Source organism: Prenolepis imparis, unplaced genomic scaffold (genome assembly GCF_030444845.1).
Source record: "Prenolepis imparis isolate NDT839.2.m4 unplaced genomic scaffold, iyPreImpa1.0 SCAF_6, whole genome shotgun sequence".
Lineage (NCBI taxonomy): Eukaryota > Metazoa > Arthropoda > Insecta > Hymenoptera > Formicidae > Prenolepis > Prenolepis imparis.
Window position 1 is genome coordinate 8,952,920 of NW_028141164.1, and position 24,795 is coordinate 8,977,714.

The 24,795-nt window shown below is 29.0% G+C and overlaps 2 protein-coding genes across 13 annotated transcripts in view; one reads left to right on the top strand and one right to left on the bottom strand.

The window, feature by feature from the left end:
• On the top strand, window positions 1-5,193 carry Tms1 (serine incorporator TMS1). 5 transcript variants are annotated; one of them, XM_083040554.1, is made up of 11 exons: window positions 1-194; window positions 776-940; window positions 998-1,185; window positions 1,255-1,464; window positions 1,555-1,639; window positions 1,730-1,913; window positions 1,992-2,186; window positions 2,378-2,416; window positions 2,979-3,141; window positions 3,242-3,426; window positions 4,408-5,193. In XM_083040554.1, exons 1-10 carry the CDS (start codon window positions 168-170, stop codon window positions 3,378-3,380), a joined length of 1,395 nt encoding a protein of 464 aa, XP_082896680.1. In that variant the 5' UTR covers window positions 1-167; the 3' UTR covers window positions 3,381-3,426; window positions 4,408-5,193. The 5 variants fall into 5 exon arrangements, with proteins under 5 accessions (XP_082896680.1, XP_082896683.1, XP_082896681.1 ...); XM_083040557.1 differs by having other exon boundaries at window positions 2,991-3,141; XM_083040555.1 differs by lacking the exon at window positions 4,408-5,193 and adding an exon at window positions 3,524-3,721.
• The window catches only part of LOC145937498 (nose resistant to fluoxetine protein 6), a 24,147-nt gene continuing 4,530 nt past the window's right edge, over window positions 5,179-24,795 (bottom strand). For 6 of the 8 annotated variants that reach the window (XM_083040544.1, XM_083040543.1, XM_083040542.1 and 3 more), the window contains exons 3-14: window positions 22,678-22,958; window positions 12,442-12,597; window positions 11,284-11,504; window positions 9,284-9,492; window positions 8,802-9,057; window positions 7,609-7,769; window positions 7,367-7,535; window positions 6,980-7,173; window positions 6,763-6,892; window positions 6,495-6,687; window positions 6,259-6,404; window positions 5,179-6,118 (exon numbers count right to left, since the gene is read on the bottom strand). In XM_083040544.1, coding sequence (XP_082896670.1) covers window positions 5,972-6,118; window positions 6,259-6,404; window positions 6,495-6,687; window positions 6,763-6,892; window positions 6,980-7,173; window positions 7,367-7,535; window positions 7,609-7,769; window positions 8,802-9,057; window positions 9,284-9,492; window positions 11,284-11,504; window positions 12,442-12,597; window positions 22,678-22,951 — 2,256 coding nt within the window. In that variant the 5' untranslated portion in view covers window positions 22,952-22,958 and the 3' untranslated portion in view covers window positions 5,179-5,971. Of the gene's footprint in view, window positions 6,119-6,258; window positions 6,425-6,494; window positions 6,688-6,762; window positions 6,893-6,979; window positions 7,174-7,366; window positions 7,536-7,608; window positions 7,770-8,801; window positions 9,058-9,283; window positions 9,493-11,283; window positions 11,505-12,441; window positions 12,598-12,692; window positions 12,967-22,677; window positions 22,959-24,795 lie in introns of those variants that run through there. The other 2 variants (XM_083040547.1, XM_083040545.1) reach the window with 2 other exon arrangements.

Below are 24,795 nucleotides of genomic sequence, written 5' to 3' on the forward strand. Positions count from 1 at the left end.
CGTTATTGTTATTATTGTAGTACAGTGACTTTCTCGCGGAGATTTTCCTTGCTGTTCCCGCTCGGCGAGATTCTATTTCGGTTTCCCTGGTGAAAATCTTCTTCCAGTTTTTCGCGAAGCATCGTCCCGTCTTCCTTCGATAACTCGAGTGGCGAGAAAATCTCATCATGGGTCTCGTGTGCTCCACGGCTCAGGTAAGGTTTCGGAGATAATCCATTGTCTGGGTTATTCTTTCCAGAGAAATAGACTTTTCCTTTTCTCTCACTGTGAAAAGAACTACGCATTATTTATTCAGCGAGATATTTATGATTATGCAATGATTACAGTTATATTCCATTGTTGGAATAGTCGCTGATTGTGTTTATTTTATCTCTATAGACAAAGAAGCTGAATACTGCATTCTTTTTTTAAAATACAGTTGAATTAATTTCGATCTTATTTTGTTATGTGTCATAGGAAATTTTATCAATTTATTTATGTGCGCGAATGATCAGATATTATATGCGTCACTTGTACTTTGATCATATATATATCTTTGAAATATTGATTGTAGCATATACATATACATACATATACATATATATACATATATTAGGATGCTATTTTTAAAGATATTTTGGTATGATAAAACTAATGATAATAAATGTTGAAATATTACTATGAGAAGTCATGTCATATGAGAAATGACTGTTATTGTAAATGATTATTATTTTTCTTTTATCTATTTATAAATACCATTGACTCGTCTGCTATACTGTTCTCTTTTATTGTATAGCTTGCGTGCTTGTGCGGAAGCACAGCTTGCAGTTTCTGTTGTTCTCAATGTCCCACGTGCAGGAACAGTACAAGTACTCGCATCATGTATGCATTGCTCTTATTGCTGGGAACTATCGCAGCCTGCATTACTCTAGCTCCTGGACTTCAGAATGTTCTTAAAAAGGTAAAGAAATATTCTTAATAATTAAAAACGTCTTATAATTATATTATATTTAAACAGGTTCCATTCTGCGCAAATAGTTCTACCAATTATATTCCATCAGACGTTACTCTCGACTGCGACTCTGCAGTTGGTTATTTAGCAGTCTATAGAATATGTTTTATTCTCTCTCTGTATTTCTTCTTGATGTCTGTAATAATGATCAGAGTGAAAAGTTCACATGATCCAAGAGCACCGATACAAAATGGGTAATTGAGATAGCATACATCTTGCTGATTAAAATCGCGACTCTTGTAATATTTATATAAAATTCTCAGATTCTGGGCAATTAAATATCTTTTGATCATTGGAGGAATTATTGGCGCTTTCTTTATCCCGGAAAAATCATTTGGATCTACTTGGATGTATTTTGGGATGTTAGGAGGTTTTCTCTTTATAATTATTCAGTTGATTTTGATTGTTGATTTTGCTCATTCTTGGGCTGATGCGTGGATAGGAAATTATGAAGAGACTGAATCAAAAGGATGGTAAGTATACTTTTTATAATAATATAAATGCATAATATTGTGCAACAGACATTCTTGTTATCAAACTATTTTTTTTATATATATTTTTAGGTATGCCGCGCTATTAGGTGCATCTTTCTTCAATTATTTTGTTTCTATCACTGGGGTGGTGTTACTTTATGTATATTATACACATGTAAGATTATTAATATTTATTTTTATCTTAGTACAGATTCATAGATCGGCTTCAAGGATATATGTATATTGTTATCTATTTGGTTTACAGGAAAGTACATGTGCCCTTAACAAATTTTTTATTTCATTTAATTTGATTCTGTGTGTCATTACCAGTATTGTATCAATATTGCCCACTGTACAAGAACATCAACCACGATCAGGACTTCTTCAATCTTCTGTGGTAACATTATATGTGGTATATCTAACATGGAGTGGTATATCAAACAGTCCAGGTAATATAAGTGATTCAAAGTAAGCCAAGAATATGTGATTTGTATTTTATTCTTGATCATTATTACTTTAATTTATAGATCATCAGTGCAATCCTGGTTTCCTTGGTATATTTGCTGGTAATGATGCACAAAATCGTGTCACGTTTGACAAGGAAAGTATTATTGGACTTATAATCTGGTTTAGTTGCGTTTTATACAGTTCCTTACGTACAGCATCTAAATCATCAAAGATTACAATGTCTGAAAATGTACTGGTTCAGGATAATGGAGCTGGTAAATATCTGCTTGTCTAAGATCTGCTTGTGTTTGTAATCATGCATTTTTAGTAGCTTTCCTTCTATCGAATATCTTCACAGAAATATTTCTTTTTTAATGCACTGACAGTAGTATATTTTCATCACCTATATATAATTAATTTTATAAAAGTTAAGGTAGTTGTATTAAATATTAATCTTTTTATATAGTTAGGAATGCAGGAGAGCAGTCTCTTATTGGCGGTGAAGGTAGGCACACACTACATGTTACAAGTAGAATTTATTTTTTGATTATGCATTCTGATTATATGCATTCCCATTTTTAAAAAATACATATCAACATATGTTTTTATATATTTGCACAGACAAAATTTATTCAATAATTTATTTATACGTGTAATAGAAAATATCTTCTCTATTTTTATAATTATGTAGTATTGAATAGATCTGCTTAGTAATTAGTGTGTGTTTATCTTTATTCCCTTGCTTATGTTACATTTATTTGTTGTGCCAGTCTATTTTTATTTGCTATTATTAAATATTTTTTGTACATATAAATATGGTTGCTTTACAAAATTGTATTATATCATTTTCATATTATTGAAATTAAAGGTACAGGTTAATTGCCATATTTTTAATAACTATGATTTTAATATATATGTGAGAAAATAACATTGATAAACTATGCACATATGCATGCACTTTATATCAGATTATCATTGAAAACACATTTATATGAAAAGCTATGCTTGTTTCAATCTTTTTGTTCGCTTTTTCTTTTGTTATTTCTCGTTTTCCTAAATGTAACCAGATTATACTACAGTAGAAGGACGCAATCCCGATGCAGAAGGTGGGAATGATGTCAAAGTTTGGGATAACGAAGAAGAGAAAGTGGCATATAATTGGAGTTTCTTTCATCTCATGTTTGCTCTCGCTACTTTGTATGTTATGATGACTCTTACAAATTGGTATAAGTACGTATTATTATTTCTGTATTATTATATTAAACTAATTTACTATGTACAATACAATATTGTTTTGATATGTATCAATATTGCTATATTACTTTCATAGACCAAACTCCAGTCTCGATACCTTAAATGCCAATGCTGCTTCAATGTGGGTGAAGATTATTTCTTCATGGATGTGTTTGTCTCTTTATGTATGGTCATTGGTAGCCCCTACCGTTTTTCCGAATAGAGATTTCTCTTAAGCTTCTGAACTTATTATAAGCGAAAATCCAGTGGTCTGTGAAACAGGTATCTATGACTCAATGTCGTATAATGTAGAATTATAGTAAGCGATAAATAAATATTTAAATATGTTTAAATACAATTTTAAAATCTTATGTTACAGACATTTCTCTGCTTATGATCTAACATTGAAATGCTAATCACGATTATTTACGTCAAATAATGCAATTTGAAATATTGCATATTAAAAGTATATTAATATATTATAAGTAATAGATATTTTATGTGCGAATTTGCTTCCTCAATAATATCTTTGATATAGAGATATTATATTGCAGAGAATATATATATATATATATATATATATATATATATATATATATGTGTGTTATATATATGCTGCATGTAATTTTAGCACTAAACTTTTATTAACCAATCTTTTAAGTTATGCAAATTGATTTAACTTTCAATTTAATAATGTGCTTTATTCTGGGAAACTAATTATGTTGTTATTACATGCTTTTTTATTATATGCTATAAGAGAGTCATTTTATTAATATATATGTGTGTGTGAAATAATACGTATATATGAAAAATTACAGTACATATAAAAATATGACACAAAAGTACATATTTATATGTCTAGTATATATATATATATAAAATTTACAATATTATTTGAAAAGTTATTTCAGCATCTATTCAATTATTCATACTATGCAATATGTTGCATTTGTATTCAAGAAATATTGTTGTACCACTGATGCATTTAACTAGTTTATAACTGAAATTGACGCATAATTATGCGTTATTGAGATATATATAAATTGCATATATATTCTTATCAAATATGATCCTATTCATACATGTAATATGGCATAATTAAACATTTTTAATGGTGCTTATTAAAAATTATAGTATTTAGAATTTATTAGAACTGTAGGAAATAATAATCAAAACTGTAATTTATTATATTACATGTATTAATACATCTGTTATTTTTCCTCCGTTATTTTCAATTACATTGTTTTATGCTTTCATTTTCAGCTAAAGCACACACAGCTTCAATTTAGAACTTTCTTGTAATATCATCTGTCTATTGCAAAACGTACATAACAACGTCTATAAAAGAAGTTAGTTACAACTGATTTCATGAATAAGTACTATTAAGAGTGTAGGATTAGATAATTGCCATATATATGTGATATGGCTTTAGCGTTCTACAATATATAAGAAAAATATTCCAAACAATTTTTTTTATAAAGCATTTACGTAAGTATATGTATCAATTAATTACAACTTTTTGTTAATATTTAAATGATTCAAAATACTCTCTTTCGTACGTTCATTTGTTTTAATAAAAGAAACACACACATATATATGTGTGCGTGTGTGTATGTATATGTATATGTATATGTATATTCTTATATTCTTCTATGTAAATACACTTAATAATTATTATATAATAGTTATATCGCGTAATAAAATTATTATAGATTACAGTAAGCCAACTTTATAAGTCTACTTTGATGTTGCAAATATACTTGATTCATTTGACAAAATGTATTGCAACAATTATATATCATATATGTATGATGATATACATATGTGACGTACATTATTATATTTTATGTTTGGCAAGAATTAAAATATTTTTCAGTGACGCTCGCAACATATATAACGGATTTTATCTCTGTATCTGTACGTATAACATAATGCAAACATTTCTTTTATTTTCACTATGATCTTCTGTATGTAATAACCGAAGATTGTATTCAAGAGATTATGTGTAAACTGTATTTCTCAAGTAATATATAAAAGTTATACATGAAATGTGTATTTATAATATTTTTAACAATAATTATATTTTATTGTCCAAAATTTCCTGAGCGCAATATATTCCTAATTATTTATACATAACAATTACGAGATATTGTTAATAATTTTATGTCTCATTGATATGTTGTGCTAGCCATAATAAATTATATAATTTGATTATTATAGTATTAATTATATAGCTGATTATTTGCTTTCAGTTAACTAATTTTCATCTGATTTATAAGAACAAAAATTTTTTTTCGTTACTGCTATTTACTTTTTTAAATATACTTTTTCAGAATCTTTATTACGAGGCCAGAAAAATTAAAGCCTGTCAGCAATGTCAATCTGTATGGATTATAATTTATATAGCATTGGATTGTGCCTAAAATGTATAATATTTTTTGTAAACATATTAAGTTTATCAATTGTGCAAAAAATAATGAAAAACTAATATTTACAGTTATATTTGTAAGGGGCTACATATGCAGAAGTAAAAAAAATTTATGTAAATATGTTCTTAATTATTTAAAATGCATATCTAGGTTTTTAAGAACAGAAGGGAGAATTAAAAAAAAAAAAAACAATTCATTTCACTGATTATTTTTTTGTAGAAAAAATTTGTGATTCAATTTTTCATGATAATTTTTTTCTATCTAACAGTGTTTCGTATACATTATACATTAATTACATCAACAGGATTAAAACCTTAGTAAAAACGCTTTGTACAAAATTCTAAACTGTTATGATTAAGATAAAACATTTAGTTTGAATCATTCAAATTAAAAGAGATCTATTCTATTTTGGATGATTTTGTCTTATCTTGTTGCAACACTGGTTTCTTTAATAAATATTTTTTTAGATTTTGGAAAGGTGAATCGAATAGCAGTGTGAGAATTATGGACGTGACAAGAATCCATATTATTTCTTTCAGATTTATCTGAAACAAGAAATTAAAGATACGCATTAGAGATAATTAATATTACATATAATCAAATAACTTCATAAATTTATGAGTAAATTAATAATTTATTTGAAAAGATTTTTTCCACGTCTTTTTTTTAGATCTCGAAGACTTACCATTATCCTGAAAAATTCATATTGCTCTGCAGTGCGGGTTTGTCCAACATTGAAGAAATATATCGGGAACTGTGTTAAATAGACGGCATAACTAATCCTCGTAGTAATGAGGAATCCTCGCCAAGAGGATAATTTATTTAAGAATCCTGTGATTGATACGACATTACTTTCAAACAATTTTTTTTGCAAATTGCCAATTTTTTGCAATATTATTAATATGCCTTTCCAGTAATTACCATTTGAACTACCAGTATGCTGTGTTACAGCCATCCAAAGAAATAATCCGCACCATCCGATAGGAGCGAAAGCGTTATAAGCAGCTGCGTGGATCGGATCGTACACATAATCAATTGATCCCATTTTAGACGGTCCAATAAAAGCTGCCAAGAACATTATAATGCACACAGTCCAACCTGTATAGAGAGTTGTCTGAAATCCGCATGTCGAAAAAATTAATATATTAATCACAAATTTATATTGTATAGTTATTGTAATGTCACTCACTGAGCTCAATTTGAAATCCTTAGGTATATTCCGAAGTAAGTAGCCTGCAAAGACGCCTATGATGTAAACTGTTAATCTATGCGATGGTAATGTGTAGGAAAAATCAGCAGTATCGAATAACTGTCTTATTCTGTCAAGAAGAAAAAGAATATGCGAATAATAAAGCATATCGGAGTCAATTCTTTTTCAATGTTAATATAGCATATGATTTACTTACGACGTGCCAAAGTATACATAATTGTTGAGATATCTAGTATATGTGACGTAAAATCTCAATATCGTAGATATCAGGGCTATTGCACCAAGTACAATAACGCCAATCTTTGGTTTTTTATATAGGAGCAATACCATCACGGGTGAAATCGCAAACAATTGCGTGTCTATTCCCACATGATGTGTGTGCGTAAGACACTGAAAGCGGGAAAGATTAAAGAGATCTTATACATATGCAAAATAATCAAAATGTTGGTTGCAATTTTTTTTTAAAAACGTTAATCTAGACATCTTTTTAGAAGTCTTTTAGTCGTTTTTTTTATATTTCGGAGAGATGATTTTATCTTTCGTGTAAAACAATTTTGCATATACATTTTATGTAAATACCTACCATATTTTCGAATCCAAAATAATTGTGAATAAATAAAAAATTTCGCCACCACGTTTTTTTGCAGATGTTCGCGTGATTGGTCACCACCAGCGGCCACTGCGGTCCAGATCCGATGTACGGCATGATGTGAGTACAAAATAATATCAGCGCTCCTAAAGTCGGTACTAGTCTACAATTGGACATTGTGAGTATTAAAAAAATTAGATATTTTCACATTTATTTGATTAAGACATACTCAGTACCTCAGTAAGCGCGATAAATATTCGTTCTTGATATCCAACGTTCCGGTTCTATTCAATCTGCCTACGAACGAATATGTCGTTAACAGACCGGACAACATGATGAAGGGATCGGTATAAAGACTGGCCGCTCTTCCTATAACGGTCCATGATTTACCTAAAAACTGCGCCAAAATTGTCGCATATTTTCAAATCAAAATAATTTGCCAAATTAAAAAAATAAAATAAATTCTATTACAAAGATCGATAATAATCGATTTATAGTGTATGTGTGTATACAAATAAAATTTAAACACAGAATTTTCTTTTAGAATTTACCCTAAAAATCATGGTAATCGTGGAACAATATATGGAAAGAATTTTATGAGAATTTCTCCGATTAATATTTATCACAATAAAAATAATATCTATCACAATAAAATATAAAATATTATATGTTTCATTAATTTTATTATGCAGTTTAGTAAAATTAAATATGTTTTATATTTTATTGTGATAGATATTATTTTTATTGTTATAAATATTAATCAGAGAAATTCTCATAAAATTCTTTCCATATATTGTTCCACGATTACCATGATTTTCAGGGTAAATTCTAAGAGAAAATTCTCTCGGTGTACAAAATAAATTTAATATTTATGAAATAATATTTTATATATTGTATATTTTAATAATTGTATATTCTTTTATTTTTAATCTTCTATTTCTCTTTTCATATTCAAGTAGATTACAATCTTCTGCAATTATATTTTATTTGTAAAATAACATACACATATATTTCTTTTTGTTTTCTACAATACATATACAGAGAGAATTTTCTCTTAGAATTTATCTTGAAAATCATGGTAATCGTGGGATAATATGGTATGGAAAGAATTTTATGAGAATTTCTCTGATTAATAATTATCACAATAAAAATAATAATATCTATTATAATAAAATATAAAATATGTTTGATTAATTTTACTATGCAGTTTAGTCAAATTAATCAAACATGTTTTATATTTTATTGTGATAGATATTATTATTTTTATTGTGATAGATATTATTATTTTTATTGTGATAAATATTAATCAGAGAAATTCTCATAAAATTCTTTCCATACCATATTATTCCACGATTACCATGATTTTCAGGGTAAATTCTAAGAGAGTGGTCTCTCAGTGATTTGTCTTTAAAAATTGATAATGACGTACCTCGCTCATGTAAGTCCGGTTCACGTAGGGAGTAAAAAATGCTGCCATGCTCTTGTGAGCTACAACTAGTAGAACGCTATTTAAAAATCGGATACCGTGAAGCGCAGCTATGTCGCCCTGCGGTCTTTCCAATGAGAAAAGTTTCTGGACATTACGCTTCAGAGAAAATGATAGAAGCAATTCATTGGTCGATATTTCGCAGTGGTCATAGTATGCAGCTACGAGAGTCAGGATGATTACGGTAGCAAAGAGAAGACTGTGAAAAGTGATGTAAAAATTATGTAACTTCCGAAAGATTAATTAAGAATCTGCAGTAATTATATACCCAGTTAAAAAGAAGCGAATTTAGAAAGATTGGCAAAAATTTATTATAAATAATTAAATAAGTTTCTGTCGGAAACTTTAATATTCGCTTATTTTTTACAGAGTACGTACTATAATGCAAATGTTTTTCATAATTAAAACAAGTACAATTTTCTTACCTAGTAGCGATGGTCGCTTTTGATAGAACGAGTTCCTCTTTTACTTGACACATCTCTTTGTCCACATGTAGCGTAATTTTAAGACCAGTTTGAGTCGTATACTTTGAGATAGCATGTTGAAGAGAGACTTTCACGTCTTGGGCTGTACATGATGCGGGTGTACATACGGCCCAATTTACGGTGCTAAAACGCGGTACTCTGTGACCAGGCTGAATATCAAAATAAATAATGTCAAGTTTTAATTTTGCATTACAGTACAAAACTGTCAGTCAGATTACAAAGATAAATTTGCATCACAAACGCAAACAGATACTTAGAATTATATATGTATACGTATATTATCGAAAACACATTCAATAAGCGATATAGAAATCTTGTAAACGTCGTAATTAATATGAAGCTGATAAATTAGTTTCTTACACATCACTAATAATATTTTCTTCACTGTTTGACACAACATTTCTGTTCCGCCATTTAAACTCATCTCTATTATTTCGTATACACGTTTCCTCCCTTTTGTAAGCGCTTGTAAAAAAGAAAAATTATCATTAAGTATTGGCGGAAAAAAAAGAGATAAATATTTATAATATATTGAAACATATGTGCGTAAACTCTAAAGAATATTGTTTGAAAAAATATAGGAAAAACTCGATATTTATTATCATGATTACATATATAAATAGTATGATAATAGGATATTTTTTTAAAACATTCTCTTTGATTTCATAACCGACCTTCGTAGCAACGAGAATCTTAATATACTTATCACGCAAGTGCTTTTAAAAGTATTTACGGAAGTTTATTAAAGCATTTGATTATGAAAGATGTATGATTAAAAATGGAGATGTTTCATAAATCACATTTACAAGATTTTTATAAAGACGGAACAAGTAATTTCATTCAGAAAATAATTGATGCGTTTGTCTCATTAAGCAAACAATAATAATTGATACGCTTGGTTTCGCGAAACGGAAGATAAACAATGATATAGACATTAGCATTAAGCCAGCATGCAACATTACAAGTGATTGTCAGAGCACAGTCGTAATATCCATTTATGATGTATTATCATCGTCAATCAGAGATTATCAAAGCAAAAAACAATTTTTTTCTGCAGTTTATATAATCTACAGTATTCTGATGCGATTAGATTTATTATTTAATTGCGAAAGCGTTATAAAATCTGATTACATATCAGTAATATCTATCGCTACAATATAGTTTTACGAGATATTCTTATGATATATCTATCTTTTACAAATTTATTCCTCAATTTGTCGCTTTTGGATTTAAGTCAAGTTGTGTTATATAGGTTTTAAGATTCGAGGGTAACTCTTTGCGAGTAATTGCCTTTTTTTGTACGTACTTTGACGTTTCGTTCTGTTAAAATTCATTCTGTGCCATTCGTCTTTATCGTGTCTATTCGTCAACTGAACGTCTTTTATTCGTCGACATCCGCCCGCGTCGTTGTCTTTCTCCCTCGATTTACATAAATTCTACGGCACGGATTTATGTGTCTATTACATATTCATTAGGGATTAAACGTACACGATGAGCCGTCGAATCATTAAAATGCCATGAGCATTACGTTCAGAAAGAAAAAAATATTTTTCACACAGAAGGCTTAGATTTTTTTAAATTTGATTCTAATTTTATTACATATACGAATCTCATTTGTGTCATTCAACATTATTCATAAATTATCCGAGGATAAATGGCTTTCGTAAAATGTTTTCGTATGAATGTATCGTAATGTTTATCAGAATATTTGCACAAGTTGCTTGTATTATCGCAATCTGATGTTATCTTATCAAAAGTAAGGAATGGATATTATTTAAATGACTCGTACGACAACACGACTTTGATATTCTACGTGCCGAAGCGATCGCCTGTTTCGCTCACGAACGTGAGATATCGCGAAGCGGTGATTGATTGCAAAACGATTGCAATCGATCAAGCCAATTCACGTGGCGCATTACAAAAATGTACATTATACTCACGTCGGTCATGTTACTGCGGAATGCATAGTGCGAATGTAGCAAGCGATGCAGGTATTTGAGATCCGGTCGGGACCGATCGACATCCAACTGTAGATACGCCAGACAATATTGTCCTCGAATGCCATCCTTGCCCTCGACACCAACGCACTCGTCGAAATCGCCGAATTGATTAATATTTCCGTTTAATAGGCCGGAAGGTATCTTTGCAGTTGCGTCATACACTAAAGAATCAATAAAAATAGAAAATAGAAAAATCTAGACGAGCCTTTTTCCGACTACGAGGACGAGTTTCAGAGGGGGCTAGTCTTAGTTCTTTACAGATGATTAAATTAAGTAACTACAGATTAAGTTTTCTCTTTATAGAAAATCTCATATATAATAGATTTACTAATAATTTCATTTTACATGAGCTATTTTTAATCTCTTGCATTTTAAAAATTGCATATAAAATACTCTACTTTAATCAAATTCAGATTATAAGACTAATATCTCGAAGCTAAATATTCATCTTTTGCTGAAGTGTTAATAGAAACAATTATAGACTAATATCGATGCGCATATACATATATCATAAGGTGATTATTAATGATGAATATCTCAAAGTAACTATTGCCAAATCTCCTATATCGTATGAATAGTGACTTGACTGACACTTCATTGACAAACACTTTATATAATTATACGAGTTGATTGAAAGATCATTAAATATACATTTATTAAGTTTTCGATCATTTTTAATCATTTCAAGTTTGATCACATAAAGTTTAGTCACAGAGCATATACGAATTCGATCTTGCAATTATATTTCGAGGAAGAATTTCTTAAATATAACGCAACTTGTCTATAACTATTGCTCTCCCATAATTTAATTTAAGCATTAATTTCTGGTTAATGTTATGTGGATTGTGTTTCTGAGATAATATTAGGTTGTTCGAAAAGTTCGTTTCAAATTTTCTATATAAATTCAGACTGCAATGTTTTACACAAAAAGGAATTTTATTGAAGCAAATATGTACCGTTTTGTTAACAACGAACAAAACGGTACATATTTGCTTCAATAAAGTTCCGATTTGTGTAAAATATTGCACTCTGAATTTACATAGAAAATTTGAAACGAACTTTCCGAACAACCTAATACTTACTCAAAGATTGACTTACTTTTGAGAGCCCATAGTGTAAACTTTGCGAGTTCCTCGTGAAAGACATCGGAATGTCGTTTGCATTCCGCGCTGACACCACCTGCACCAGGATCATAAGCAGGAAGGATTTGCAATAATCTGCGTGCCTCGAGATCGATTTCTTCGGGGAAATTCTCTGTAGAAAGACAAGAAAAGAATCTTTTTAATATTCTCAATACGGAAACTCGAATATTTGCATATTAAAGGTTCATTGTTAAAACATGTTCACACTTATTCAAGAAAAACTCGTGAAAGGAAGGCCTCTTGTTCTCTTCTTCTCGAATTAATATATCGTATCGGGGATTCACGTAAATCGTATGAAACCTGCTACGTGCCTCGGGTTCAAACGTGAATGAGAAATTTTATCGACGTAAAACTCCGCGCGCCTGACATTGACATGATAATGCGAGAGAGCCATTAAGATACCTCCCGGCGTGTCTGTCGTTCGCAAACGACGTTGTAATTTGCGATTAAACGGAAGCAAAATTTTCGGGCAAGGTAGACGCATATGCGTTGCTCAATATAATTTCAATTGATGTATAAAAAACCCTGACATGTGTCTGAAATATGACTCGATCTCTCAATGTTTACTCGTAACATAGATTGATTTTTCAATTCGAGATTCTATTATTCTTTTTTATCTTTCTCTTTCTCTGTTTTATATATATATATATATATAAAGCAAAAAAATTTTATTTCACGAAGCAAGATTTTTACGATGAATTGAAAATTCGTTTTGTAGAAGAAACGATGAGTAACTCGACAAAATTAATTTGAATATATAGTAAGGATATATATATAAGGTCGTTGATCTGCATCGAATGACTTCACAACTCGTTATAAAATTAGAGAAGCTTAACGGATTTTGCTTTCGAGAGAACTCAAAATGTTATTGAACCGGTATTATGTAAAATTAGCTAGCTTGAAAAAAGAATTCTTAAAAATTTATAGCATAAAAAGAATCATTATGTCATATAATCTGACAATAAGAATCGGACTTTTAGTGTCATAAAAAACACACTATTCGCATTTATGTTACATTTGCAAACAAAAGGTCTTTTAATAGTACATTAATCAGTCATTTTTTTATGTGCGAATAATTAGAATCATCCTTGTTCTAATTAATATTATTTTCTATACGTTTCTCTAAAAGTTGATGTATGATTTTTTAATAAATGACACCAATTTAAAAATTGATATGTCATTTATTAAAAAATCATATATCAACTTTTAGAGAAACGTATAGAAAATAATATTAATTAGAACAAGAATATTTAGAACTGGATGATTCTAATTATTCGCACATAAAAAAGGTGACTAATGCACATCAATTTTAAAAGGAATTTGCGAATAAAATAACTGTGACACGATTTTTTAAAAATTATATATCCACATTTTTTTGTAAATATTATAAAATATTGAAAAAAATTGATTTTTTAAAGTCTGATACTTATAGACTTTTTCAATAAGGCAAATACGCATTATACTGCGTTTGTGAACTCAGATCGAATTGATTTCAAAAGAGCAGACATGCGCGACAATGGTTGTCTGTAGAAAGTGGCATCATCGTCTTGCATAGTTATTGCAGTTATTGCATCATGGGTGCATAAATTCTGCATCGAAAGACTATCGAATGAACTGTAAATGGTATATGATTTATGTCTTTCTAATTCTCCAATTATATATATATTTCTGATATTATATTTTTTTTTGTCATATTTATCGATTATCGATTAAATAATATTACATTTGACCAAGAATCGCGAGCCCGCAATAGTCTTTGAGCTTTATCGTCAGTCTTTCGTAGCGAATGATCGACCTAGTTTCCATTGTTATAATGTGATACATTTTCTCATGATAATATGTGGCAATTAAACTCAAAATAAAACCGGACGTTTAGAGAGAACGGCGCGATGTCGAAATCACGACGACGGTCTCAGAACGAATGGAATTACTTAGCATCGTGGTTTGTTTGCTTAATTAACTGTGTAACCGCATAAAATACAATACGCATAAGTATATACAGTACAGGGAAACAAATAATGCGCATATATGCACGTACACCACCGTTATCTTATCACGTTATTTAATGTTTTATATATATATTATGTTTATAAATTCTTTTACTTACACATACGTGAAACAAATTTGTAAGTTGAGAATTTGAACAGAGCAATATATCACTACATAAATGACAACCATTGCGTAAGCGTTGAACTGTAAGTGTTTATTTGTTTTGCTGGTAAATTGCTGACTCTATCGAGGGAAATAGGTGATAAGGTAATCTCGTATTTTTGCGCGATGACATAAAGCGCGTCGTAATGAGAATATTTTTACATACAAATCCTATATATATATAAACAAAAAATTACCTATGTTTCGAAATGCACGATAAAAATCGGCAACGTTAACTCTGTCATGTAAATGCAGTAACATTACATATTACATCTTCTACCGCGGTTTACGATGTCTTGTTGTATAAGCAATTAACGCGTAGACAAGAAGGATTGGATACATATCTATGTATCTTCATTAGCTTGTTATTAAACGTGTTCTATAGCTATAGCTATAGTTGCTAACTGGTTTAAAAATATAATTTAAAAATTTATTCGTACTTGGGAGAAAATATTTTTTAAATTTTATTTACTGATAACTTATTAATTCTATATTTGTATCCTTTTTTGTTATTATGCAACATGTACATCATTTTCTACAACAAAATATGCCTTAAATCATTCTATCCATTAAAAATGAATATTAAAATGTATTTCATTAGATGGAAATTATATTCAGAGTATTAATATATATTATATAATTTTTTGATAATTCGGCAAATCAGCGTATAGCAAACGATAAGAATTTATAAAAAGAATTATCATCTGTTTATTCAGATAAAGGATTAAAAACATATATATATCTGATATCGCAAACGAAATGTTTATCAAACTGAAGCCATGTTACGAAACATTGTACAAACACACGCACATTGAACGAGAATCTTCTCTTCTCCTTTAATTGTATTATGTATGTGTACATTCCATAAAAATCGCACAGAGACGTCCTTGTTTATCGGTTTACACTCACTTTCACGTATAAACAGTATACGTAATCATGAACCTGAGGTAATTGACATCTTTAATCGAAGGTCACGTACCAATTTACACTTTTGTCGGAACTTACGAGAGAAATTACGAGAGAATTACGAATCAGTTATATATTCTGCTCAAAATCTTGACCTTTCGCGAGATATTTCATTCTCGAGTATTTAAAACTCGAGTATTATTCTTCATTTAATTATATTATATTTTTATTTAATTAAATATTAATTCTATTTAATTTATGTTTTATTTTATTTTATTTTCTCCCGAAAATTTTGATAAATTTTAATTATATCAATCTGTTATCTTCAATCTTCGACAGAGACAGTTCGATTCTCGTAAAGGCAAGGTATGATTAATATAATATAAATTTAACTTTTAATTATAAATATATTTATTGTTAGAATATTAGAGATTTCAGGAATTATAAATATGTAAGAGTAGATTGCATTAATTTAACTCCTTCCTTTTTAGAAATATTAATGCAGCACATGGTCGTTAGAGAGATAATTATGTGCTGTGAATAAATTTAATTGAATTTTAATCAACCTCCTTAATTCGACAATTTGTGATTAATCTTTCCTCAATAATTTACATATATTTTTGAATGATTAAACAGGTTTAAGAACTTCATCAAGTTTCTTAATTGCAATTTTCTAAATTGTCCCATAAAAATGAATTAAAATCGAGTGCTACATTGAAATTAACATATATGCTAATTATTAAATAAGTCGCTGACAACAGAAGGCAGAGATAGAAGAAGTAACAAAAGGAAATGACAGGAATAATATTTATATGAGACCTAAAAAAACTTTTCACTGAAATATCTGCGCGCTACTGAATTTTGTCGGTACTTAACTGAAATCTTTTCACAAAATGTCATTTGTCTAATTTTGTTTTAGCACCTCATATATAGGTATATCGTTATAGCTATTCTAATAATAATGACCCTGAATCATCAGACTACCGCATTCACGACCTTCCTTCGGTCCATCGGTAATAATAATGCTGCGTCGTGTACCACGTGCATTGCGTAATTCACATGCGGTAATATTTACTTTCCTTACGGTACCTATTCATAAAGAGCCGCGAACAAAGTCGTGGCAGTCAGAGGCGAAATTTGTCGCAATGTGCATCGATTAACAACGCATGATGTGGCAATAAATGAGGTTGCGTTGCAAACAACGGATTACAAAGCTCAATTGCGTTGCTACTAATTCTGATTAATTCACCTCCTTACCCTATTTTATGATTATAAGTAGATTTATTAAGGAAGAACACGATAAATTTTGTTAAACGGAAGATTAATTTATTATTGTTTCATAGTGAATGTTGTTAAATGTTGTAACAATTAATAATGTTAATAGTAATAATATTATTATTAATCAAAAGAGTTTATTTTTTATCTCTACGGAAAACGCGCTAAAAAAAGAACAAAACATGTCTAAACTAAAATTAAAATATATATATTAGTAAGAGGAAAAAAATATATAAAAGAAAATGTAATTAAAAATGTGATTAATATGATAATGTACATGATATGATATAAAATACGAAAGTTGAAGTTATAGTTAACCAATAAAAAAATTATTTATTCTTTTCTTAGATTATTATCATAAATGTTACTTTTTATTCGTGATAACATTATCAAAATTATCGATGTTTTTATAATTCTGTAATTTAATTAAGCACGTCGAGACACCTGATTGTTTTTTTAGCCTTTAGACATGAAAAACTTAATTTTAAAAAGTGAATTAAAAAGTATAAATTGAAGCATTATGATAAATTAAGACTGAGGTCAGTCCCGAATTTTTTTTCTGAAATCCCCTCAATTACTGTCAAACTATAGAGCAAAGTGCGATTTAAGGTAAATTATATTCTCTCTTTGGCGGGAAAAAAATTTAAAAAAATATAAAACACATTTACATATGAAGATACATAAAGTAAATAAAAAGTAACAAAGGTTGGTTTCCAAGAATTTGTTCTTTGACAGTTTCAGAGTAAAAACCCTTTCTTTAATAATGGCGGTTGAAACTTGACTAAAACCGGAAATATCTTTTTTTAGATTGTATATAGTAGATATATAATGATCCAGGTCTAACCAGATCTTGTTAATTTATGTGTGTGTGTGTGTGTGGCTCTCGGAACAATAGCTATAAATCTCATCGTTAGAAATGCTAATTTATTAGAAATCACATGTTTTATAAAAGAAGCATATATTATATTATACCTACATATATTATAATTTATATATATATATCATTTTATCTCATATCTCATATACGATTTTATCGTATATATTGTGACGTTTTTAAAATTCATTATGTCGGTAAATATATTTAAATATTGTATTAAATAATGTCTTTAAAAGAAATTTTTAATATTTTGTTAGCTGTCTTTTATTATATCTTTTCTTATAATATTTTTATTATCAGAATCAATAAATTTTTTATTGAATGTAAGAATAAAATTGCAACATCGACTTATACGATATTGCACGATCGAGAAGTAATGTCATTCTTCTAATCCGATACATAAATATGTTGGCAAATTTTTAAGCCGACATTTTCTTAGTTTGTTATTGAGAAACATGTCAATCATCAACTGTGAGCAGGTATTTTAATCCAATATGAAAAGAGAAATTATTTTAAATACAGTTTAGGCAAAATTTGCACATACATTATATATACATAAACGAGAAATTTTTTTTATCTTTTGATAAATGATGATGTTAAGCTATTTTTTTTTAACTTCAAATCTTTTATGTATAAATCATATTCTCTGAACGGATATAATCGCGTTCATGACTCATCTGCTTAATATAGCAGTGTATAATTTTGTATTACATACATTCTATTTTCAATTATATGCATACGGTTCTATCATGCACTCTACTACTAATTGACATTACACGTGCGGATTGTTTGATAGAAAAAAGCTAAATCCAATAAAAACATATCATCATAAGTCAAGTATTTGTTAACATCATTATCCAATTACACGCGATATTTATAGCATTACTATAAATTTTTAAAATAACAATAATTATTTTTGAGTTTAAATAAAACTATGAATGTTTGTCAATGCTATAATATTATTGAATATTTCTCTTTAAAAAAGGAGTACGAACAAAGAAAAAGATAATCAGATATAAATTATTGTAAAAAATTTAATACACATATATATACTGGAGTAAAAGTCGGACATAAAAATGTATAATTGATTGAAATTTTCTTTATAAAAACCAAGTTTAACTTGTAGGAATGTATTCTATTGTGAATATTGAAAATATTTTGTCAAAATATAATATAAGGATCCTACGGCCAGAATATCACTGGATCATGTTTCCATGCTGTATCGATGCAACTATACGTCCTTAATTCACGAACGGTCATCAAATAAACCGGTACCGGTTTTAGATTGATGCATTATATGCAATTGTATGCACTTTTGTTGCACTTCAACGAAATCAGTCTCGCCGCATAAAAAAAAATAATAGTCTTTATTATTAATAGACGCGAGCGAATCCATCGGCGGGCATAATGATATGAGAGTGCAATATATATTTTTATTGAGGTAGTTAATAGAGTAGGACACACAGCTATGTCGTAAAATTATAATATTATGTCCAATGTGTCACACACACATACACATACACATATAGAGAGAGAAAGAGATAGAGAGTTTGGATTATGCAGAGATTATCCCGGATTTATATGTGTCACATTATGAATTTTATCTAGAAAATTACTTAGAATAATATATTTCAGATACTTTATTATTAAGTATCCATCATACGATTTTAATATGTGTATTAAATACATTAAGCACTAACAATAAGTACACAAGAATTTATATAATGAATAGTTTAAAACATGTATATATATATATATACATGAATTTTTATATATTAAATACACGTATTATCACGCTAATATTTCAATGAGCAATATATTCTCAGAGCAAATCTGTAACATTTCATACTGGATTTATATAATCTATCTCACATAATGAAATTCATCGAGCATCCGGATTCGTGTAGTAATTTTTTTTTTATCAGATTATATATCAGATACTTTGCGCGTAATAATTCATTACTTTGTAGAGATTTTATTTTACATCTTAATTCTCGGATTATAAGAACATTTTGATGTAATTTATCGTTTCTAAGTAATGTGTTAAAAATTTATACATAAATTACATAAGTTATATATCTTATATTGGATTCTTATATAGAGAGATTTTATATTATTATATAAAAATTATTTTATATTACATTTAGACTGTAGTATAATAGATATAATGAGAGAGTAATGAGGAAATATTAATATTATTAATGCTTTGTATAGCCGAGGACTCTTGCATTAATATTATGTCGAAATTATATTTATAAATCGATTTTCTGTATTGAAATGTTTGATATTTGGTCGCTTTTGTTATGTCTCGTTGCAATCGCGTTTATCGACGCATCGGCACATAATATATACAACATTACGATTAAAATCACTTTCGAATAACGTGCGTGTATCGAAACATTTTTTGATTTTTTTGATAGTTGCATGAGCCTAATATGCGTGAAGATTTTGCTAAAACTTTTCAGTATGTGACCAAATCTACATACATATAATAATGTTCATATATATAATAATGCTCATCGAAATATTGCAAGTGCCTTTAATCAATGCCATAATTAAGGTCAGCGCATTTTCTGCAGACATGTGCACTTTTAGTACCTCTCTCTCTGATTTCGATTAAACATTCTTTATTAAAGTATTATCTTCATTATATGAAGAGAGAACCGCGGAAAAAAGTCTATATATAAGTCTATATATAATCAAAAATATAAATAAAATATCTATGTTTTCTTTCTCTTATCTTATTCTTTCTCTTATTGTCAGTTCGTATATATAAGAAAATAATAAAAAGAATAATTAAAAAATAATTAGAAGAATAATTTTTGCATTTTTTTTTAAAGAAAATGAAAAAATAAAAACAAATGATTATATATAATTAAATAAGAAGAAAAAATTGCCTATATTATTATATATAGACAAATATATATATATATATATATAAAACTATAATTATATATAGACAAATATATATATATATATATATATATATATATATAATTTTTATATACATATATATTTTTTTTTTATTATATATACTTTTTCCTGGTTTTATGTTTGGTTATACATAGATACATTTGATGAATATAATATATTAATGATATTTCTTGTTGAAAACCAAAATTTTCTTTTTTATTCAGATTTAATTTTAAAAATTTAATCATATTTTTCATAGTTTCATGATTATACGTATTGTATGTATAACAGCAATGCTTTTGAAAGATTTTATAAAAGTTTACTTAAAATAAAGGTAAGATTAGTGTTATTCATTTGCATATGTAAATTGCGATTTACATTTATTAAAAAGAACTCTTTTTTTAGAGAATTTTTCGGTCATAGAAATTACTTATATTTGGATATTTTTGTTAAAGAAAAATTATATCGATTTCCGATAAAAAATATTGATGGCAAATTTCGTCTTGTCAATTAATATTTGTCATCACAATTTTATCTCGGTTTAAAAACACAAAAAGATTGTTTCATTACAAGTTTTAATTATACGTCTTTAACTAGCAGTTTTTGACTAATTAATATTAATATTAATTACTAGACGTTTACGCGGGCATATTTTAAAGACGAATTGGAACGTGTTATAGGAAGTCAAAACGTACTCAAGTTAAATGAATAAATAAACGACTTCTCGGTATATGATATTAGTTTCTCTGCTCGAGTTGTTTACTCAAACATTTGCTGAAATCGAGAAAAGAGAGCCGACTCTTTCTTAAAACGCATCTGTGAATCAACATAATAGGATTCGTACTTTACGCGATTTGAATAAATGCGAATGTCCTTCAACAAGAGTGCAGAAGTTAGACATTTTACAACTCGCGAGCCACAGCAACATATGCAGATCCTGCAATGTCAATTTATACGTAAAGAATTTTGTTATTATTTATCCTGTTAATTTCGATCGTCAAAGTTAGTTAATAATGAGATGCTGAGAGTTAAGGAAATGAAGCTGTATTTACTTCATTTGTAGTTGATCAAAGGTTAATGGTATTTTGATTAATTACGAGATAATTAACAATGCGAAAATGTCCACATTTGAAATTGTTGCGAGTGGATTTTACAATTAACGATTGATGTTTAAAAGATGAAGTCAGTATACATTGCAAAATAAATGGCGATATGTGCATCGCGAGTATGCAAATTCTACATGGAGAAAATAATATAGTAAAAATTACAATTATAATTTTTGTAATCGTAGAACATTTTAACATATATAAGAGAAATTACAATATTTTTATTTAATTATATTATATACATACGTATTATATTTTACAACGAAATAATGTAATTATTCAAATAATTTGATGCACAAACAAATGTATAATCATGCGAATAAATAACAAAAATGCGTAATTTACAATTTCTATAGTAATAAATATCTTAATGTCGTTATATTCCAGCATTACAATAAATGGTGTAAAAGGGAACGTATTTTTCATATAATTTGAACTATAAAATTTTTTCCATGTATATACGAAACTCTTGTAGCATGGGGCAACTTGTCAACGTGTCTGTCAACGAGTCCGATTACCCGTTCGCTATTTGAGTACGATCCGCTTGATTAAAAATGTGCCACATACCGAGAGAAGTAATTTATTTATTTGTTTAACTCGAGTATGTTTCGATTTCCTACGATGCAATTCTCTTTGAAATACGCCCGCGCAAACAATCTAACAATTACGGATATTAATATTAATTAATAGACAAAAGAGCGACAATTATATCTAACAAATTTTTTATTTATTTTATTTAATCTTTATGAAATGTAATTCTATCTTTATATATAAAATATATTATTTTATATAATATAGATTATATATCATTACTGATAATCATTACTGAAATAATAAAAAACGTTAGTTTTGTTAACGATAATACGAAATTCTTCGAAGAAACTTCACTTTTTTATTACGAGCTATTAATAGAGAATACTGTATTTCTCATTTCTAATGTGAATGCACAGCATTCTGCACTTACCGTAATGCGGATTCGTGTGATGCATTTCCAGTCTGCCATCGCTCCATATATCCTTTTCTGCGTCGATTGTGTAATTGCCGAGGCTACTGATTAGCTCAACGAAAGTGAAGTTCTTCGTCGTGTCAGTCTTGTTGCGCGATAGCACGCGTAGTATGTCCTCCTCTTCGAAGGCACTTAAACTGCCCGAAGGCGTCAGGATGTTCACTGGCGACTTATTTGCGTGCGACAGACCGATCAGGCTGAGAATCGCCCAAATTCTTACAACCGTTCCCATTTCTCCCCTTCAACAAGATTGTCAGACCAAAAAGTATTACACGCACAGAAGTTTATGAATCGCACAGTTTAATTTTTTATATCGTGATATATCGTTGGCGTGTCTTTCAAATGAATCTGACAGAATCGGGGTGGCAAGATTAATCGTGGATCATGTTCGCGCTTACGCGATCGCCATCGAAAATATTCACTAAAACTTTGGAAGCCGGGAAATTCGCTATTCACTCGAGTCACCGGAAACGTCCTCTTGAGAAAAGAATGGAATGACGAGTCGTAAAATCTGATCGGTTGAAAGAATCACGGCCTATATTGAGTGTTTCACGAATTGCCCGGCTGTCCGAAGGCGAGTTTAACAAGTGATCGCGACACGATCGCGTAACGACGAAGTCACCTGGTGCCACCTTGCCAATAGGGAGGCCGAGAAGAGGGGTTGAATACCGTGTCGCACGTATGCTCGTCCTCTCCCACTCTTCTGTACCAAGAAGGACCTCGATCGTCGGTGAAATAAAAGTGACTAGGTGTAACCTCGTGAAAGTATTTCTTATAAATCGACAAAAAAAATCTGATTCGTGGGTTCGAGAAGGTAAAAGAATGACCGTGAAGATAATAACAGAGATTTGAGTCGATATTCCGGACTTGTTCCCTGTCGAGACGCTATTATAATGAGATCAATTTTTGTTCACAAGAATATCTTTCTACAAGAAAAAAATCAGCATTTAACTAACAAATTGATTATTGACTCCGCTACAGTGGCATATTCATTCGATTGCCTTGCTGCAATTGCATACTTGACATTGTTTTCTCGTATATCAAAAATTGAATTGCATATCTCTGCAACGTTCACACAAAGGTGAACGCGTCTTAAAGCGATGGGCTTCGTATTCGGAAGAATATTTCGTAAGCGTACAAATGGAATATAATATATTTTAATTAAGACTTATAAAAAGACTATAAAAAGATTTATATAATATATATAATTTATTATATATTTATTATATATAAAAATAAATTCCTTATAATTTGTATTTATACTATCGATGAAAGAAAATATTTCTGATACAATATATATCGTTGCAAAATTAAATTGCAACGAAGCCTGCACACGCGCCTAGATTCGATATTGTTCTACGCGACAGCCATTGATTAAGATTCGACGGTGGTTTAGTGTGGTCATTCATAAGCGAAGCAGTGCTGATGATGACTCGAGATCAGCGTACAATTAAAATTATCCTTGAAGCGCATTCCGTTACCGTCTTTGTTAACCGACCACAATTTCTATTAACAGTCGCGACCTTGGAAAACCGCGAGTATCATCAAAGATTGATCATTTCATTATATAAGGTGCACCATAGAAGAAAAAGAGCTTTTTTCACAAAGTAGTCTTTGAGAAACAAAAAAACGAGCAGATATATATATATATTATTATGTAACTTCGATTCGTATAAGAAACATTTCCGATCAAATAAATTAAATACTTCTCAATGTCTCTCAATGCCCATCAAAATAAAGTTTTATGTAACTAACATTTGTACTTTGAAATAATAACGTTATAAAATTTAGAGAAAATAGATAAAGAAAGGTAATTTTTTTGAGAAAATTTGTATAACTATTATGTTGTATAAGAAGCTATTTTTTCAAAATAGATTTTCAATTTTTTTTTTTTTTTTTCAAGAAATAACGCAAAGTCAAACAAAGATTAATGTATAACCGTGAATCATATGTAAACAGATCCTCCCCTCTTACTTTATGTTTAAAATTGGCGATTTCAAAGGTTAAAATATCTTTAAAAAAGAAGGATCATATATATAATAGTTGATTATTTTCTAAACAATAAATTTTTTATGA

Coding starts and splice junctions, on each gene's coding strand:
- Tms1 (XM_083040554.1), top strand. CDS start 168: ATGGGTCTCGTGTGCTCCACGGCTCAG. Junction 1,640..1,729: donor TTTATGTATATTATACACAT/GTAAGATTATTA, acceptor TTTGGTTTACAG/GAAAGTACATGTGCCCTTAA. Junction 2,417..2,978: donor GTCTCTTATTGGCGGTGAAG/GTAGGCACACAC, acceptor AAATGTAACCAG/ATTATACTACAGTAGAAGGA.